This window comes from Colossoma macropomum, unplaced genomic scaffold (genome assembly GCF_904425465.1).
Source record: "Colossoma macropomum unplaced genomic scaffold, Colossoma_macropomum, whole genome shotgun sequence".
Lineage (NCBI taxonomy): Eukaryota > Metazoa > Chordata > Actinopteri > Characiformes > Serrasalmidae > Colossoma > Colossoma macropomum.
In genome coordinates, this window is record NW_023494792.1 from 58,876,869 (window position 1) to 58,897,658 (window position 20,790).

At 40.9% G+C, this 20,790-nt stretch overlaps 1 protein-coding gene across 2 annotated transcripts in view; it reads left to right on the forward strand.

The window, feature by feature from the left end:
* Positions 1-20,790, forward strand: part of exoc4 (exocyst complex component 4) — a 253,715-nt gene that overhangs the window by 186,643 nt on the left and 46,282 nt on the right. For both annotated transcript variants that reach the window (XM_036577676.1, XM_036577677.1), the window contains exons 12-13: positions 8,179-8,315; positions 17,264-17,419. In XM_036577676.1, the coding sequence (XP_036433569.1) occupies positions 8,179-8,315; positions 17,264-17,419 (293 nt within the window). The remainder of the gene's footprint in view (positions 1-8,178; positions 8,316-17,263; positions 17,420-20,790) is intronic.

The following is a 20,790-nucleotide window of genomic DNA, read 5'->3' on the forward strand; positions in this document are numbered from 1 at the left end:
TTCAGTCTGGTTAGCTTTCATCACTTTTGAGGTAAACACAAAACAGAATTGATTAATGCTTCTGGTAACGGTGCAACGTTTAGCCTCAAAGAGTGTCAATTACATGGGATAACCAATGCACAGTTATACTTGTGCCTTCTCCAATACCATAAGCGAGGAAAACCATCACTGAAAATAAAATAAAACCTCTAAAGTATTGATCCTCGGGATAACAGGGCTAGCATTTAAGCCCAAGAGAGTAACGTTAGGATAAATAACATTTTCCTCAACAAGGTATAGATTGTTGAATGAACCCTTTGGCACAATATAGTTTTGAAGAAGACGTAGAATAAAAAGGAGAAAGAATAACAAAGTGCAAAATGCAAATTCTTAAGCAAATAATTAAAATGAAGTTGAATGTATAGGCGAAATGTGTCTTATTTCGGCTGTCCAGAAATAAGGCAATTCACTGAAAATGTCTCTTAGTAAAATGACAGTCCATATTAATATCATGTAAAACGTATGCTTAATGAATGTTGATTTAAACGTTCACAAACATGTTATGAAGTGTTTATATAAGGTGTTATGAATGTGTTTTGTTCTTAACAAGTTTTTTATGTTATCTGAAGGTAAGATGTAGATTTTTTTTTTACATGCGTCCAAACAGATGGTGGCACTTTGTTTTCATGTTGCAAGTAATAAAGTTGAGTAGATGGTGATTGCAAACTCTATAAAGAGAGAAGAGAACATGAAAACCCTTAGATGTTTCCCTGCACTGTGTACCTTTCTGGGTACAAACACTGTCACTGGCGTGTTCCTATTAGGAGTGCGTCTTCAGTACATTTCTTTAGGGAAAAATAACTATGCAATTGCCCCGTATTACCTTAGATAGCCCAGATCAAACTATCATAACCCAGTTGCTCGCTACAGCGTTAAGATTAGAATTAAACAGACCCAAACAAACAACAAAAACAAACTTCCTCTCAGTATCAGGTAGAACAGCATTAGGCTAATAAAGTGGACTCATTTAACTTAATCAATGCTGCTTATCAGGACAGAAATCACTGTGTGAGAGGAACTTTCAGATATTTATTTTCACTCTCTTTCTAAGTAACCCATCACCAAAAATGTTCTAGATTACGGTAGTCTTGTGTTGATCTTGGAGATAAAGGAGCTGTGCCAAGAGCCCCATTTTAGCAGTTAGCTTTGTGTTCTGTTCACCAAGACAGCGAAAAATAGTATCTTGTCAAATAAAATGTTAAATCTAGTGGATATTTACAATATTTCTCCTGTTGAGATTGTTATAAGCTTATTTTGAAGATTATTTAACTTATTTCCAAACATTTTTACTTATTTTGGGTCATTCTATTAAGTAAAATTATCTCATTATATTGGCAGATAATTTTGCTTGTTGTAAGAAATGTGCTTGAAACAAGCTAAATTATCTGCCAGTATACTGAGATAATTTTCTTAATAAAATTACTTAAAACAGGTATAAAATGTCTAATGATAAGCTAAATAATCTACTAATAGATGCACAACCATCTCAAAATAAGAAATATTACATATATCGACTAAAATTAAGATAATTTCACTTGACGAGATGCTATTTTTTGCAGTGAAAAATTGGTTTAAGCAGGATTGCTGTTACTAAAAGAGCTCAGAGTTTGCGAATTATGGAATGTAGCACGCTCTGGAATTATAACTTAACAGACTTTTACTGGATTAAAATCACAGATCTTGCTACAGCACCTCTCTAGGCTAAACGAATCCAGCTCCAATGTGGCTCAAGGTTTAGTTAAACTAAAAAAAAACTAAAAAAAACTAAAAAAAAAAAACAATACACAATGCAGTGTATGTATGTATGTATATGCAGTGGATGTAAGACCGTAGTGGCGATGTTGCAGGTGTGCTGCAGCTGAGCAGCGGGGTCATGTCGGACAGGGCATGTATCTGTGTGCTGTGTTGCAGGGTCTCAGAGGCATGCGGTCGCTCTGACAGTGATGAATGAACTGTCACAATGCCATCCTCTCACGTGTCACACTCCTTTACCCCGGAGAGCGCACGATGTGCGTGTCCTGCCTCCGTGGCATGAGCGTGAGTCTGTATGTGTGTGCGTGAACGCCGCAGTGGAACAGTCAGGGTTAAATACTCTGAACTTTGGAAGCTGTGGGGTCACAGCTGGATTAAAGGGGAGAGACCCTGAGCCATTACAGACGAGAGCCACACCCACACATACACACTCGGACACCTAGCTCTATTTTTCATCCTGTCTTTCTGTCTTTTCTGGAACCATGTGCCACCCTTCACTGTGATACCTGAAATCCCAGCCTTAAATAAATAATTTGAAGAAAAATTCAATTTACAGTTCGTTTTACGGTCCTTTCCCCAAATGTGGTCAGTCAGCCAAGACCAGTTTGCTTCTGTGGTTTTGTTCTTGGAGCTATGAGGCTAATGTAGCTGTGTAATAGAAGCTTATGTACCCAGTTAGCATCATGCTAACTGCATCCCTAAATATTCACAGATTTTATTGGATGAAAGTAAACTGCAAAGCTAAAAACAGTAGTAACAGCCGTCTTAAGCAGATGATCCCGAGGAGCCCAGTGCTAGCTTTCTCTGTGCTACTGTGTTTACTATCACTGTGTAACAGATGCCTCACATGCTATCCTGATTATCTGGAAAGCTGCATTAATTTCATAAAGCTGAAAAGGTTTTGATTAAACTCTAAGGAAGAACAAACTCAGAATTATTGGATTGGACTGTAAGGTAAGCTGGGTTATCTGAGTTAATGTATTTACTTAAACCCTATTTTAACATGATGTCTGATGATAAGTGATGCTATAGGGTGTGTCTCACCTAGTGAGCTCTCTAAGTGGCCGCTGTCTACATAGGCAGCTGTCTAAGTAGGCAGCGTTCCAACCGTCATCTATCCTTATAAGACAGATAAATGAGACGCTCTAGTTAGACAGCAGTGACGTCGCCGCTTGTTCCCGCCCACTGCACGAGACCGGCGTTTACTTACCTCAGCCGTCAGAATCACATTTAGCCAACATGGATCTGCTCTGGCGGTTTATATAGCGATTTTAATTGTATTTGCTCTGAATAAAACAGCAAAATAGACAATAGTTGTGGTCAAACGCGGAAAGTATTTGCTGTTTGTGCACCTTTATGACTAGAAGACAGATCAATACCCCAGAAAATGAGAATAACTTACGTTTGAAGATGACGTCGCTGCTTGGTGAAGCTTCTGCTCGCCATCTTCAAACAACAGTTGCGCCGCACTGCATCGTGGGATTGCCTCAGCGGCTGAGGAAACATCCGATGCTTGCTTGATATTGGGCAAAATGAGACCTCAGTAGGCAGCATATTTGAGATATCTAAGAACTGGGACAGCCTTCTTGTCGGGAGCGCGCGTACTGTGACGTAAAATGCTGTCTATGTAGAGCTCACTAGGTTTTGAGACACACCCAAAGAACAATATTAGGGTGAGTTTTCTTAGTTCCAGTGTTGACTCCACTGTTAGCGTTATCATTAGCTCATCTGAAGAGGTAGCTTCCGTGCTTATTAGGAATGAAAATCTTCTGCTCTATCATCCAGTGGCTAAAAGATTTCCCAGGTCTGATTAGCGAAAACAAAAAGCCATTATATTGGCCTACATTTACATTTTAGCGGTTCTCAAAGTTGTGTCTGCACTGAACATCTTGTAAAGCCAGTTTATTTCTGAATAAAAACGTTTGATGTTCTCCTCAGTGTGCTGAAAGTTTGATGGACGTGGAAACAGCAGTTAAGATAAATGGGACTTTTACATAGGCTTAATTAGCGATCCCGGTCTAGGTTCAAGATTATCAAATAATTCTGAAACAAAGGAAACTTCTGAAGTCAACAGGACCCACTCTGGTTGTCACAGTCATAAAGGCCCCAGAGATTTGACACAGCTTATTTTTTTACTTCTTTCACTCTTTGCCTTGTTTTTGTCTCTCCTTTAAAGTCTTTGCTCAAGAGAAGCATATTTATATGTGTTCCTACGAGACGTTGTTATATTGCGCTGGTTATTCTGCTTTCTAGGCCTGTTTGGACGTTTTGAGGTCACAATAAGAGCACTGTACCGCTGCTCAGTGTGAGTTCTTTTGAACGAGACTTAATAAAAATAGACTCTCTACCCTGTATGAGCATTTGTGTTCTCCACTCTGCTGAATGTTGTGCTTCTTTCATTAGCTCTCACAGGTAGAGAGCTATTACCTGCCCAGCGTTTGCCCAATCTGTTCATTTCTCCTGCTCTAAAGTGACTGCAATTAGTAGAAAGCGAACGCAGGCTAGCATGGGTATCGCTGTCTAATGCGCCGTGCCACCAAAGGTGGGGAGTCGTACGGATTAAAATACTTCTTAGAATACTGATGTTGGATTTTTTTTGTGGCCTTTTTTGTGGATTAATGAATATATTTATACGGGCGAAGGGGAGCCGATCCTAGACTTGTACTGAAATGAGCTGAGTGCACAGCTGTGCGCCTGTGCGTAATCAATGCTTCAGATGCTAATGGCATTCTGAAGTTGCTTGAAGTGTCGTTTGGGCACGAGAGGTAGGTCGTTTGGAAGTGTCAGAGGAAGGAGGAGGGATGACGGGCAGGGAGGAGTGGTACTTCTATCTCTCATCATTTGTCCCAGCGTGGCATTTTAAGATGGAAAGATTTCTCTAGCTGCAGGACAAATGGACCGTTTTCTTCCCTCCTCCGCCTGTGTGTTGCTCTATCGCACCCTCTTCTTTCATTCTTTCCTTCTCTCTCTCTCTCTCTCTCTCTCTCTGCCCTTCTAGCCTCTCTCTGCGGCTTGATTACTTTTTAATGATTTCCTGAGCTAAGACGAATGTCTGTGTTAAATGAGCAGAATTAGACAAGTGCTACAGAGTGCTGAAGCATTTGTTACTGGAATAATTGGGTTTAGGTCTTTAGAGAGTTAGAGAGAGAGAGAGAGAGAGGGAAAGAGAGATCCATCAGACTGACCAAGCGGTATTGTTGATCCTTTTGATTGTGTTACGTTTCAGGCCAACTTTTGATTTAAACAATAGTCTGGATGTCAAGTCGGGGCAGCAGCCAAGCTTTGCTATTATATCCACGTACACGCAAACGCTGACACATTCTGGAGATGATGGAGTTGTTCCAGCAAGGCCACAGCATAGTCCCCTGCTGAAACAGGCTGGCACGGAACCCAGCGTTCAATCCCACCTCCTGCCGCCACCCCCCCAGCCCCCCTTCCCTCAGCCGCAGTCACAGCTCCAGCCTCTCTACGGATCATTACCCCCACCCCCCCCGCCACCCCTCCTCCTCAGGGCCGCCGGCAGCGTGCATTGAAATGTAGAACAGATTGCAGATCAAGCGTTTCGCCGCTTAAAGGCACTGCTTCCCCCTGCTGGGCGGGGCGTGTCATAGCAGCTCAGCGTGGGGGCCTCCCAACACTAGGGCCAATTAAACAGACTTACGCCAGCGCCAAGGCTGCGAGGGGCTACACTTCTGACTTCTGTACACAAGCCAATGCCAACGCCAACGCCACCGCCGCCACCTATACGGCTGCCAGCGCTTCTCCAATCCTGCGGCCATTGCCGGGCGAAGGAACCCCAGCCAAAGGCTACAGGCAGCGCTAACAACACCGCATGACTGCTGTCTCTCTGCATGCAGCGCTTCTGTTTTGGCCGCGTTCCGTTAAACTGTGTCGAATAACCACTCGTTGTTCTGGCAGAGAGGGTGTGGCAGGAGAAGGAGAAGTAGATCAGTACCGCAGGAAGGGATGGACTGTGTGGCTTCAGCAGTGGAGTTTACCTGGCGTCTTTTGATGCTGTGTTTTCTCCATTAGTTCCAGTTCTGTGACTAATCTGTAATGGCTTCTAGTCTCATACAGTGGCATTTCTCGCTCTTCCACCATTGCGCACACACAGTATCAGTGACAGCTGCTCTTGGAGCAGCACCAGGCTTTGACAGGTGAAAGTGAGGTCTGATTGCATGTCATTTATGGAGTGCCTGACGCTTTTGCGCATGGCGTATGAGGCGGCTGACAGGCAGTCCTGAATATGGAAAATGACTGAGCTGTCATTTGCAAGTGCTTCATTTCAGCCGCTGAAAACAATATGGCCACCAGCAGTCAAATCAGAGACTGTAACACAGTAATCGATTCCTCAGCAGGTCAGAGAAAAGTGTACGTTTGGAGACTTTGATGTATGGAATTCAGAAAGTTCTTTCAAGCTCGTCAGATTTAATAGCCACTCATAGCTGAAACCATGTCAGGCAGGATTGACGTCTTCTGAACATGGCAGATTTCTGGTTTTCTGTATTTTTGGGGGTCGGAATCCGTCTTTGTTCATAAAACTGATCTTTGCCGGTATCAGTACAGGTGATGGCTGTGTGTTTCGCTCATCATCCCAAACTAGTGAAAGTGAAATTTAAGTAACTAAGCTAACTTTTTATTGAAATACTGTGCAAAAGTCAGATGCCGCCCTTCGTTTATTTTATCTCCAGCCAAAGCGGCCATTAAGTAAGTCATTCCTTTTTAAGGAGATATTTCTGAGAATATAAAATATAATATATTCTCAGTATAATATAAATATGATATAATGTGATCCACTAGCATAAGGAAAAAGACAAAGGAACATACCTAAAATTTCCAAAACTAGAGTTCAAAAAATTATTAAAAGAGAAAATGGGACCCCTAACAACCACCTGGAAGACCAGGTACACACCAAAACCGCCCCTATGAGATAAACAGCACTCAAAGCTCAATCATTAAATGTTTTTGGGATTTCTTGGATCAGGAGAAGTAGAAATGCAACCAGCTTGTAAGACTGAACTTTGGAGGTGTGGAAAAATATCCCTTTCTGAAAGGGCGTCTTCTGAAAAGAATGGAAGCTGTAATGAAGGTGAGGAGTGGATACAATAAATACTGACTGTAATTCTGTGTAATTTTCTGTAAAATATGTTTTCTGCTGAGAAATGAATGACTTGAACTTATGGCTGCATTGACTGGAAGTTAAGTAAATAAGGTGGGGTGGTAGTAAAGAGGTGGTCTCTGACTCAGTAGGTGAGAGCGGGGCACAGTCTAACACATTTTGTTTTTTGTTGAATAACAAAAAAATATTTAAGCTGGAATAATCATATTTTTTATACAAGTAACATAAACATCTCTGCTACAAATCAACACTTGAACTTTGTTTCTAGCACCTACTGTTCATGTACAATTCCACCGAAAATTATGGATAGAGCAGTGTTACAGTTTAATCAATTGGTGGGTTCACTGTAACAGACAGAGGGTCAGTTTAACACCTGAAGAATCAATGCAAACAAAGTTAATTCAATATAATTCCATGTTGTAGGAAACTAATATATTTTCATCTATAAGTCAGACAGACAGATCAGCTGATAGATACACACACATCGAAGTATATATGAACACTGACATGAGTCTGTGTGTCGAACAATGACAGATTGATTATTTGTCCAGTGAAGGACAGCAAATACAAACATCACACATAAGTAAAATATGGAACGTTCTTTCTGAATAACTACAGTTTTACCAACTGATAATGTCAATTTCATTAATATACATATTTAAAACCAAAATACTAACATATGAAAGATACTAATAAAGTAGAAGCAAATCTCTGTTTACAGATATTTTCTCTTTTTCATTGTAAAATCTTTGTGAACATGTGGAACAAAAACACATAGTTTACTTTATTTGTCTTTGTTTACTAAAGGTGGCTTAGTTAACACTGTATTACAACTAACCCTGCAGTACGGAGGCTGTACTTAAGCCCAGTTGCACTTGCTGTGAGCCTGTCAGCCGCTGCAAAACGGTGCAACAAGATGGTGATTAAAGTAATGTAAGGTTGGATTTTGTGATTTACACAAACAGCTCAGTAACCAAAAAAAACTTGTGTGGAAAAAAATGACTCACATGCCCTGAAAACACACTTTGGCACAGATCTCTTTAAAACGCTGACGAATCTCTCTGAATTTTGGTGGGAGACCGTGGCTAGGAAATGTGGTAGTGTGGCCAGAAGCTCACGCTGCTTGACCTTCTTTAACAACATAAAAGGTCTGTATTAATTTGTGCCCCACGTTAGGTTGTTCCCCGCACTCCCCTCCATTTACTAGAGCATCCATCATCTCCAGCACTGTAGCTAATGTTGTGTATGTCTGTGTTTTGTGTTTCCAGAGCACTGTGATAGTGGAGAAGTCCATCCAGGATCTGATGAGCCTGATGCGGGATCTCAGTGCATACTCCAACCAGTTTCTAGAGATGATCTGTGACAAGCTTAAAGAATACAAGGAAATTTGCAACACCGCCTACAGGTAACACATTCTGTCAGTGTACATTAGTACATTAGGACAGGGGTGAAAGCACACTGGTGTGCATAAACTGCTATGAACTGGTTTCATTACTGTTTAGAACCCTGAAACCACTTCGACTGCCCTGAAACACAAGTTCCAGTGACAACAAATTAAACCAATCGTCTGTCTTTTGGTCTTTTTTGCATATTCTATGCTGACCTTTAGACAGAGAGGCTTGGTTAAGTTTAGTAAGATGTACAGAATACTGCACTGTAATGACTCCTGAGCCCAAATGCCAAAGTGAAACTGCCCTGGTCATCAGAGCCTGTTGTTTTCTGTTGATTCTTACCTGTTTTGAAGTTATTTTTCCAAATGGCATGTAGAGCTGAAGAATTTGGGGAAAATATCTGATTGCAATGTTTCAGACCAACGTTACAAATGCAATTTAAATGCAATTACATTCTTTAAGCTTCACCAAGATCTGCACATCCATTTTTTTCAGACTTGAGGCTTGGTCACTGAACTGTGCCAGACTGCCAGTTCATAAGCTCTGTGTTATTAGGTTAAATATCCCAGCTTAAAACTTGTTAGGACGACATTGAATATTATAAGATACAACTAAAATTACAGCTCTTGTCATTTAAAATAAATGCGCTCTTTCACATTGCGATGGCTGTTGCTTCTGTTCCTCCGTGTTTTCTCGGCTGTGCTGCCTGTTTCTTTTTTGTAGTTTCCTTGTCTTGATTATTTCACTCTTAACTAAATATGTTATTAAATAGTTAAGCATGACATAATTATCTCTGGGCCTGTGCTTTGCCTCTGCACCTCCTGAGTGTCGTTTATAAAAGTAGAAGTTAACTTTGTCATTGAAACTATAGTTTTCAATATCATAGGCTTTGTTCACACAGCAGGTAAAAGTGGCCCAATTCTGATCTTTCTTCTTCATATGTGATGCAGATGTGTGTCTGTGTCAGTGTGAGGAGCAAAAAAACACACTGAATCTGATATTTTCAATTCCGTTTTGAGACGCTTTCATATGTGGTGCTGAAATCCGATACATATCCAATATGCGGCAGTGCGATTCAGTCTGAACAGCCAGATCAGAATTCATGCAACTTTTACGTCAATCCAACTCCACATCCTTCATAATTTCGCGCTCCTGAGACTCATAAACATTTAGGCTGATGTTTCTGTACAAAAAAGTTGAAGAGATGTGTCCAAAACCCTCCACGTTCGAAGAGATTTTGAACGCGGCCGTAGGAGAACGAGGCTGCAGCATCAAAGAACAGAAAGTCTGAAAGCAAAGTTTAAAGAGTCCGAGGACATGAACCAGAGAAGTGACCGTGCCCTTTTTACGGCGAGCTCGAACACATTCTGGCTGATGAGCCCAGCTGTCAGTCAGTGAAGCTTCATGATGGCTCCTGTGATGCTGGTGAAGATGAAGCTGATCCTCCGGGCGCGACTGGCGTTCGTTGGCGGTTATGATTGTTTACCTCTGGATGAGCCACGTGAAGCTCTGTTCTTTCACACATGCGGGTCAGTTTAGGAGCTGATCTGTTCAGACTGATGTCTCATACAGATCACATTTAAAAGATAATGTGAACAGCCAAACGAAAAAATCAGATTTGGTGAGAAAATCAGATTTGGGCCATTTTTACCTGCTGTACGTAGCCTTAGAAACCCATTCTCTGCCAGGTCTTCTGTCTTTACTGTACACATTTATTACAGATGATCTAAATGTTAATCTGTTAGGACAGCTTAAACTGAACATCAGTAGTAGTAGTAGTTTTCATGGTAAATAGGAACTTCATGCCGTTGGTCTCCGATTGCTGACCTATAGGCCTATAAACTGACCTGAAGTTATTTGCTTCATATCTATGTTTATACATTTTTAGTGTCAAATCTTCATTCGTCTTGTCTCAGTATTGTGACAAATCACTGGACCAAGTCTCAGACATTGGGCCACGTTCTTGAGAATGAACCATATGAACAAAAACCTCCTCAGTACCTCTGAAGCAGCCGCACTGCATGCAGCACATTGTAACACAGCCCTCTCCATCGTCTCACGACTGCGTATCTGAGCGTTGTGAATAAGAACTCCTGCTGACAAACATAGCAACAAACATGTGCTTCTGTGTCTAAGCATGTGTATCCATCAGCAGGGGGTCCGAATTGTGCTCAGTCATGAAGAGAAAGTGCAAAGACAGCGATTTCCTCTCAGAATACCCATGTGACAATGTGTATCACTTGTGCCCACACATGGAGAGTCGAAAAGATTCACAAAAGCCCTGTGCACAGTTACATTTCCTCAGAAATGTCTTATCCATTAGTGCTAGATATAGGTCTTAGTTTTAATCAGGCAAATTTAAAATGTTTCTAAATGATCATTTTGATTCATTTGGCGTATTTTTTGATGGAATAAATAATGAAGCCTGTCCTTTGGGTTGAATGCTCTGCCTTGGACTGCCAGAATAATGTGTGTAGTTGCCAATAGGTTGGACCTGATTTCTGTATTGCTAGCGGCATTGCTTCTGGTAATTTGAAGTGACTCATCCCTAAAGTGTGGAAGTCCATTCACTGCTAAAAAGGGGGGAGGCCTTGCTCAACAGTAGTTTCTAATTATGCACCTATCTATATTTTAACTACATTCATTTATTTTCAAAGCTCATTGCACCCGCCACTGTTACAGCAGCACTAGTTATGAATAACACACTATATTCTGTTGAGAACAGATTTTTTTTAACCTTTCTTTGAGATTCTGTATGGTTGTTCACTTCTTTCTATTTAGCGCATTGTCCTCCTGTTGGCTTAGATCATAAAGCCAGGATCTGGCTCTGTAACTCTGTAATCTCGCTTATAGACTTCGGAGTATAGCTGCAGATGGAATGCAGCCTCATTTCCTAGGAGTGCTGCAGGGCTCTGTTTTAGGGCCTCTGTTATTTGTGCTGTACTGCATATAAATGATAGTCGTGACAAGGTGAAAGACTGCAAGCTTTACAGAGCTGATAAAGCATTTTATTCCCTGTTCCCTGTGTGAAACAAGTCTTGTAGGTGTTGCAAAATGTGTTTATAACCTCCTCATTTTGTATCTATTATTGGTCTAAAAGGTTGCAGGGATAAGTAGTTGATTTTTGCATGTTTCATGTTGTTGATTGCCTTACCACATACAGTACTGTGCAAAAGTCAGAGACCACCCTTTCATTTATTTCATTTTTAGTGAACATGGCCATTAAGTTGAAGTTACTGTGTTTTTAGTGTTAGGAAAAAAGCAGAAAACCTTTAAAAAATGAAAAAGAAAAAAACCTTCAACTTAGTATCACCCTTTTGTAGTATTTACTCTCCACCATTTCCTTTTATATCTGTTGTTCCTCTAGTTTTTTCTAAAAAATCATCAGGAATATTTTTCCACACCTTGAAAGTTCAGTCTAAGAAGTTGGTTGCAATCCAACTAAGTAAAAGAAACTTGATGTAAAAGTCATCAAACCTCCAAGAAGTTAACCCTTTCATTTATCAGATTTCCAGTCAAAACGGCCGTTCAGTACAAGCTATTCATTTTTCAGTGTCAGACAAAAAAGCAGAAAAGATATATTCAACAGAAAATTACAGAGAAGCCTCAACCATGTAGTGCGTCCACTCTTTATTACTGCTTCCAACTTTTTGAGGAGACTTTCTTTCAGTTTCTCAAACATTCTCACACTTCCAAAGTTCAGTCTAAGAAGTTGTTTTTTCATTTTCTGCTTCTCACAATCCACCACATTCAGTGATGTTGAGGTCTGGACTCTGGGGTGGTCAGTCCATCGTTCAGCTTCTTTGTTTGGTGTGTCCGTCTCCTTTTCTCACTGAGGTTCTTCTTGAACAGCTACACATCCTTTCAGACCCACAGCGCTGAGTCGTCTTCTCACAGTGGAAGGATGGACAGAAACACCTGTGGATGTTTTCAGATCTGAAGCAGCTTGATTTTCTCCTCTCTCTCAAAGATGAAAGCTTTAAGTGCTGTTTATCTGATGGGGGCAGTTTTGGTGTCGACCAGGTCTTCCAGTTGGTTGTTAGGAGTCTCATTTTCTCTGTAGCTTTTAATCACTGTTTGAATACCATTTTTTTCACTTAGCCTATATGGACAACATTGTTCATCCCATTTTAAATCCATAGGCATTAATATGGAGTTGGTTCCCCCTTTGCAGCTATAACAGCTTCCACTCTTCTGGGAAGCTTTCTACAAGAAGTTGGAGAGTGTCTGTGGGAATTTCTGCCCAGTTTATCTGATGGGGTCAGTTTTGGTGTCTACCAGTACTTGCACAGTTGTTTGTGTATATATTTTAATAATTTTAAAATAATTAAATATGTTTCCTGCTTTTTATCTGACACTAAAAATGAATAACTTATACTTAATGGTGGTTCTGACTGGAAATTTAATTAACCAAAAGGCGGTCTTTGACTTTTGCACATTACATATTTACATTTTTTACAGTTTCATCCAGAATATCTAGCTTTTGTGCATAGTGGCAAATATTTTACGCAAACTACCCTCCCTAAAACCATCTCGACCCCTGATGTAACCCTTTGGCACACGACTTTGGTTTGTAACTGGCTCGTATGTCATCCATAACATCACTGAGAAAACCATGACACGGCAGTGTGATAATGGCAGTCATGAACTGTCATTAACTGTCATTGCCTCTTCTGATTTTCTGTCTTTGGCTTTGTTATTGACACTTTGTTCTCAAGCTGCCTAAAGTAATAACCCATTATCAGCGACTGCTCTCCTTTTAAAGGCGTCTTCTTTGCTTACTGAGCATGGGGGACATTCATATTGTGTCTTTCTGTCTCTGGAACAGAACGGCAGAGCAGCGCAGGCTCTAAAGTTGAGGTGTGTAACAGAGAGGGTTGATTTGATGTGGAGCCAGGGGAAGGCCCTCAGATGCAGCTTCAATCAGCCAGGCGGCTTCACGAATCATAGCTTAGAGATCAGGCTAAGAGCAAACCGTCCATGATCTCAGTACACCAGGGAAATATGGCTGCTCGAAAAGTTTAGAAGTGTGAGAGAAAGAGATACAGACAAAGACAAAAGGTGTATATTCAGGGAATCTACACGTCCTTAAAAAGTCTTAAATAGGGACGTCACAATTCAGTGAGAAGGAATCGATTCAGGAATCGTGTAATGGCTCGGGTACTGACTCTAAATCCACCAAAGACAGTGCTAAAAAGGCACAAATATTCAAAGTTATGGTACAGATGCCAGACTAAATTAAGGAAAAGAAGCTTTGAGTCTTTGCACTGTTTCCTCCCATTCTCAGTAAGCCTACCATCAGTGAGTAAATGTGCTGGTCCGGTCAGGTTTTGAGCAGGAATGAGACTTGTTTATTTAGCAACAGTGGACAGCACATCACAGCACAGGCTGTGCACACTCTAAAACCCATGTGTCAAACACGAGGCCCGTGGCACAATCCTATTCAGCCCGCAGAAGTATTTTAATTTGCAACATAATGTATGCTCCCACCCCCTCCCCAGCACCAATCTAAGGGACAGCACCACAAAAACAAAACAAAAAAACATGCCAGTTGTCTAGTTCAGGCAAATGGGCCGTTTAAAAACCCTGCTGTACACCGGGGACGTTTAAAGAGGTGTAACAGTATCTGCAGCTAATGTGGTCTGTTGTTTTACATAAAGCAGTTTGGTTTTATTTAAAATTATTTTTTAATTGTTCAAGTATTCAGTGCTTGTTTTAAGTAAAAATGAAATAAAAACACAGCCGGCCCACAGATTTGTTGAGATTGCTGCTCTAAAATCTAACAGTGAAGCTGTGTGCGTGAGAGTGGGCGCTTTTTTTGTACAGTCATCTCTCTCAGAGAGACAAAAGGAGTTCGGTTTTATTCGACACATGGTCCAAGTCTCAACCAGTCGATAACTTTCTGAACAGGACATTGAGACAGGCTACTGAAGTTCTGATTGGTTGTACTCAACACAACATACTTATTTTGATAAATCCCATATGACTGTGGGCAGAATTTTAAGCTAGAAGTGTTTCTTTCAGCTGTGATTGTGTTAGAGATTAACATAATTCATATTTAAAGTTTTTATTGGCAAGAAAGTTAAAAAGTAGAAAAAAAAAACAAACATTGGGCTGTATTAAGTCAGATCCAATTCCAACCCTTTGTTTTTTCATGCGATGTTCACACTGCTGTTGTAGAGGTGCCTTAAACAAACCTCTTTCTATGTATACTGGACAGTCCTAATCTTGGATACTGCGTATGTAAGCAGTATCTTTACCAGTCACAAGACTGAAATTGCTTTCCCCCTATGTTCTTTCTCTGTTCAGTTGGAGACTCCTACCAAGAAAATGCTGACGATGAGCAAACACTGCAAAAAGTATTATCCTGTCAAGTGAAATGATCTTAAATCTAGTTGATATATCTAATATTTAATTTTTTAGATGATTGTTTATTGATTATAAGATTATTTAGTTTATTTCTAGACATTTTTACTTGTTTGAAGTCATTTTATTCAGTAAAATGATCTCACTACACTGGCGGATAATTTAGCTTCACCAAGCTGACTTATAATGGGAGCTTGGGTTACTTCAGTTTTAGAAGCACGGCCCAGCTGTCAGCTTGCTAGCTATAGGTTATAGAGACATGTTAGAGCATTCAGATATTAGACACAGTATATTAGACACCATGATCTGAGATCATAAGATGAAGCCTTACTTACCATCCGGCGCACGGTGGAGAACAAAGTGGACTCTTGTTCTTGAAATTCAGTGTCAAACGTGTTGAACGGGTTTGAACTATATCGGTCCTGCCCGGCATGTGCCACCTGTACCTTTTCTGGCAGTGTGATCCGACACACCCACACAGTTCTGAGCACTTATCTGCTACAGAGTATTAGTTGGAAGAAAACCTTGTATCTCCAAAATGGTAACTTTACAGGAAATGGAAAAAACATACTTTACTTTTAATGTAAGTCAATGGAACCAGACGTTTTTCCAAGTCATTCTGGGACGTTTCTTTTAGTCCATTCATCATGAAATTTACATACAATGTAAAGGGTAACAGGTATTTTCAAATTACGTCAAAAACTGAAAAATGTCCAAAATGGAGATTCTAGGTTTTCTTGGGACAACCACTAGTAAATGCTTTTTCTGCTACATATCTTTACTATTAAAGCAACATTTTAAACATTGAGTAAAGTAAATTAAATTATATTGCAAAGGTCTTATTAAGTGTTCGGTTTAATTTGCCTAAACCTGTAGATAGGCCTGTGTAACAGTAGCATATTGTCACTGTCCAAAAACACATATTTCTCAAAATAGCAACTTCACACTAGATGGAAAAACAAGTATGTTCGTAAGTTTGTTCTTAAATGTGTTCTTGAGAAAAGTCCTAAGAAAAAGTCTTCAGATTCATGACGTGTTCCTAAACCGCAGAACTGTTCTCACCTTTGTGCTCTTCAGTGTGTGGAGATTCTGTTCTTACCTAAGAACAAATCTCAAATTAGGAAACACTGGTGAATCTTTGTGAAAACTAGGTTTTAAGAAGAAATTTTGGTAACACTTTCTATGAATGTCACGTTTGTAAGCATCTATAAACACATTTATAACATGTTATAATGCATTCATAAGATATTATAAACATGGTTATAAATATTTATAAAAATGAATTACACTGAATTGCACTTTATAGCCATGTTTATTATACATTATGAATTGTTAATATAATGCATCATAAGTAGTGTTAATAACATGTTATACTGTCAGTGCCAAAGAAGTCAGTCCCAGCTTGGAGAGTGTAAAATAAAGACAAATACAAAGTTTATTTTATTATTTACACCCTGGAATTTCCAATACTTTATTACTCACTGCTGGTGCTGTTAGAACTGCATCTTCAGGGCTTCAGTCCTGAATATTCAGAGGCTGTCCAGCCTTGAATTATTGCTACAATGTGCTTTTCTTAACCAGCACTCTGACTTTAAATGTTGCATCACAGCAAACCAAATACAAAAACGCTACTAACGGCATCACTAACTCTGACATTTGAAGCCTGTAATGTGCTTTACTGTGAATGTTTTAGTGTTTCAGTAAATCCTTCAGTAAATACTTCAACTTGAAGCCTCACTCTGAACACTGGAGGAGGCTTTAGTACAGTACGCTTCACTTTACTTAGAGTGGACAAATATGACTTATGAGCTCTTATAATTTGTTATGGTCAGTACTTATAATGTATTATGTTAACAATTCATAATGCATAATAAGCATGGCTATAACGTGTAACGCATCCATCCATCATCTAAACCGCTTATCCTTCTGGGTCACGGTGGGGTGCTGGAGCCTATCCCAGCTGTCATTGGGCGGAAGGCAGGACAGGACAGGTCGCCAGTCCATCGCAGGGCAGACAAACAGACATACACATTCACACCTAGGGGCAATTTAGCATGTCCAATCGGCCTGACTGCATGTTTTTGGACTGTGGGAGGAAACCGGAGTACCCGGAGGAAACCCACACAGACACAGGGAGAACAAGCAAACTCCACACAGAAATGACCCTGGTCACCCAGCCGGGAATCAAACCCAGGCCCTTCTTGCTGTGAGGCGACAGCGCTACCCACTGCCCCACCGTGCCGCCCCTACTAATGCATTTTTATAAATATTTACATTTTTACAAATATTTATAGCCATGTTTATAATGCCTTATGAATGCATTATAACATGTTATGAATGTGTTGATAGATGCTTACAAACGTAACATTTATAGAAAGTGTTACCAAAATTTCTTCTTAAGAACGGTTGGTGAATGAGGCCCAATGTCCTTAAATTACAGTACAAGTTCATGTAACAAGATTTCATTGCAAGTAACTTTGTAGTATTTCTTCACACAATGTAAACGGCAGCTGCTGTGTTCAAGTAAGAAGTGAAAAAATATATTCGGACACCCCTGATATGAGTTTAGGCTTAGACTCGTGTGTTTGTGCTGCAGGGGTATCGTGCAGTGTGAGGAGAAGCTGACCATCAGCGCGTCCTGGGCCAAAGATGAGGACATTAGCCGCCTGCTGCAGTCGCTGCCCAACTGGGCCAACATGGCTCAGCCCAGACAGCTACGGCAGAAGAGGGAGGATGAGGAGGACTTTACCCGGTGAGAGAACACACACACAACCACAGCGCACACACAGATAAATATTACATGGCTCTACGAGACAGCTCTGACAGAGCGGGCAGAGGAGGAAGAACATTGCACACAGACACATTTTATTTCATTTATTACTTATTTATGCAAGATGGTCTACTAAGACTGCAGCCCTGCCTTCACTGTGGCCATGTTTACAAACAGAAATGTGCTGTCCATTAATCACAAGCTATGAAAAATAGCCAAAACAACATATGGCACATTTCGAAAACAAGAAGCGAAGATGTAAACCCACTAGAAAATGTCAGGGTACACTTAAATTTGCATAAATGTGCAGCCTACGCAGGTGACATAGGCAGCACTGGAGCGCAGGATTTTTCACACAGGAACAAAATGGATAAACACAAATTTATATAATGAACTTATATAACGAATGTCTCTGTATATCTACAATAGGAGTCTTTGTTTTGTGGAGCTGAAAAGGTTTGTCTTGCCTCCATCAAGAGACAAGGAAGTAGTCAAATACATTCTTCTCCTCAGTTCTCTGTTAGTCTGGCATAATTGCAGTGACTGGATTTTATTGAAATGTGAATATTTGAGTTAGTAGAATAGCTTCTGTGAGCATATATGCGGTTCACGTGGGGAATACATTATCAGAATTCATACACTGGCTATGTGAGGTAGACCAGGTGGATCTCCTGTTACATATTAACCAGGTTTTGATATAGATCTTATTTCGTTTGCTCAGCAGTCTTTCCACAAAGCCATCACAGCCATTACTGTTCATGTGTTGAATTATAAAGAGTTATCTTATCTCGCTGATGGTAGTGCAACGTGGTGCCATACATTTTTAAACTCTAAACTTGTCAACGTCTTGGAAATGTACAACTAAAGCTGTGCGACATGGACGAAATATCATATTGGGATTATATCGCTGCTTATTAAGCATTATAAAATGGATAGTTCTGGTCCTAAAATCTAAAATTTCACACAATTTAAAGCAGAGGTGATCAATCCTGGTCCTGGTCCTGAGTTTAGCTCCAACCCTCATCTAAGGCACTTGATCCAGGTAATGACGGCCTTCAGGGGGATCTTATAATTAGAGCCAGGTGTGTTGGATCTGAACTCTGCAGGGTGGTAGATCTCCAGGACCAGGACTGAGCACCCCTGATGTAAAGGACACCATGCTGGAATTATGTACACAAGTGGAAATTGGAAAAAATGGAGATACATGTTTGTCTTTGGACTGCAGGTATGTGGTTTGTATGGATTGGAGAGTGAACGTTTTAAAAAAAGCTATGGGCCCTTTAATAAACTAGTGTTTTAGACACAGCCTCTTTATATACAGTGGCCCACACAACACCTACAGACAGTCACGTGAACAGCATTAGATATTCTTTCGTGCGCGTTCTTTATAAGACACATTCAGCTGTATTTGTAGATCTGTGAATCTGTGCACACCAGTATTAGTTTGGTTTACTTTTTCTTCTTCTGCTTTCTGGAGTTATTTTGAGTGGCCGCTCGCATGACTGTTTTCAGACTGATGCTAGACAAGGCAGTGCATATGAAATGAGATATGATATGATATGATGTGATACATTGCTCTTAGTCCCCTGAAGGGAAATTAAGAGCGCACAGCAGCTGAAAGGACCTGAAGAGAGCAGACGTTAAAAGGGCCGTTTCACAGAAAACTGAATTTTCCTCGCTTCTGGAAATGAAAGAGTTTGATGTGTTAAGTAAACATTGTTACAGTGTCAAAATATGCCATTCACTCCCCACTAGTACAGTCTGTATATGAAAATCAAGCTGTGAAAACATTTCCCTGTTTTGAATTTGTTTTTTGTGATGTCACTAATTTGCGTGCACCCGCTATTTAGCATACAGCGATTTAGCTTCACTCGTTCCCCATGAAGTTGTAAGAAGTGTTTCAGAACCAGACTGCTATTTGAATGAGGCTCAATACAGCACAGCCAATCAGAACAGAGCTCATTTACATACATCAGTCTTAAAGGCACAGCCTGTTTAAAACTAAGGCATAAAAAGAGGTTGGAAATGATCAGTTGTTTAATTAACCATGAAATTAATTATGAGTGTTTTAGGTACATAAAAAACACTCAAATGTTAAAAGTGGACCTCAGAGGAAAAAATGGGAATTCAAGAAAATCTCAATTTTTTCAGTTTTTTTTCTCCATCATTTGAACACAGCAGCTGTCTGTAGTACGCCATGTGCTACCCCGGGCACAAGAAGGACGCTGGAGGCTGGAGAAACGTTTGCAGCAGCCATGTTAACTTCATTTCCACTCCAAAACACTTCAGTGGCTTTAAAGCTAGATTTTCAGTCCTTTTCTCAAAACCAAGCTTTTCAGTTCCTCAGGCTTTTCTGCTGCTCGTCCCTCTCTCTCTGTTCCCTCTCTGCTCTTTTTTAAAGCCGCTCACGCTGCCGAGGCCAGTTCGGTATCAGCTGGCTCTCATGAAGGCATCTGAGCACCTGAGCCGAGAGGGACAGAGAGCTCATTGCTCCGCCTCCCGGTCATCGCCCCCGCTCCCCAGCTCGGCCATCCCAATTGAGGGGCTGGATCCTTTGAAGGATGCGGTCTACGAAGGCGTGTCCCGCCATGCTCTCGAATCCTCGCCTGCACACAACGAACCTCGGGACATGTTGGCTGGCGAAGGATGCACCCGTTGGATCCTTCGTTGCCATGGAAAAGAAGGACACATTTCTCTGCCGCATATGAAGGAGGCTTCGAAATCGGACAGTGTAGTCACGCCGCTGTGACGCAGTCAGCCTTCAAATGCAGCCTCCGAAGAACGCAGCCCCTGAATTGAAACACACGGGTCTACTGAAAGGTTTCTCAACTTGTGGGCCACAGACCACTAGTGGGCCGTGAAGCACCCTCTAGTGGTCCGCTGACCTGTAAATTAGATGTTTTCACATTATAACCACTATAAACATTAATAGAGAATTACAAATAAAAACGTCGCAGTAGTGGCTAATTAAACAACATGAGACAGTGCAGCCGTGGGCACGCGGTGCAGATGACTAGCCAGAGACGGAGAAGGTTCTGAGGGTGCTTTGTTTGGTGTGGACTGATCACACCTTTTCCTTTAGTTCGCTCCGTTTTAACACCTGTGAACACCCATATTCGTTTCTTCAACAAGCAGCTGAACCAGTCTGGCAGAAACCCACAGGTCCCGATCCGTTTCCAAACCCTGTTTAGTTCTCTGCTGATGGAAACGCACTCTGTGATCAAACAAGGGACAGCAAAGCTGGCTTTCCTTCTCTCCTAACAGCACCTCGGCGCCAGACAGTCAGCATAGCGACACTGACACTGAGCACAAGCTGCTGTCAAGAACAGTAGACGAGCCATAAAATGTTAAAG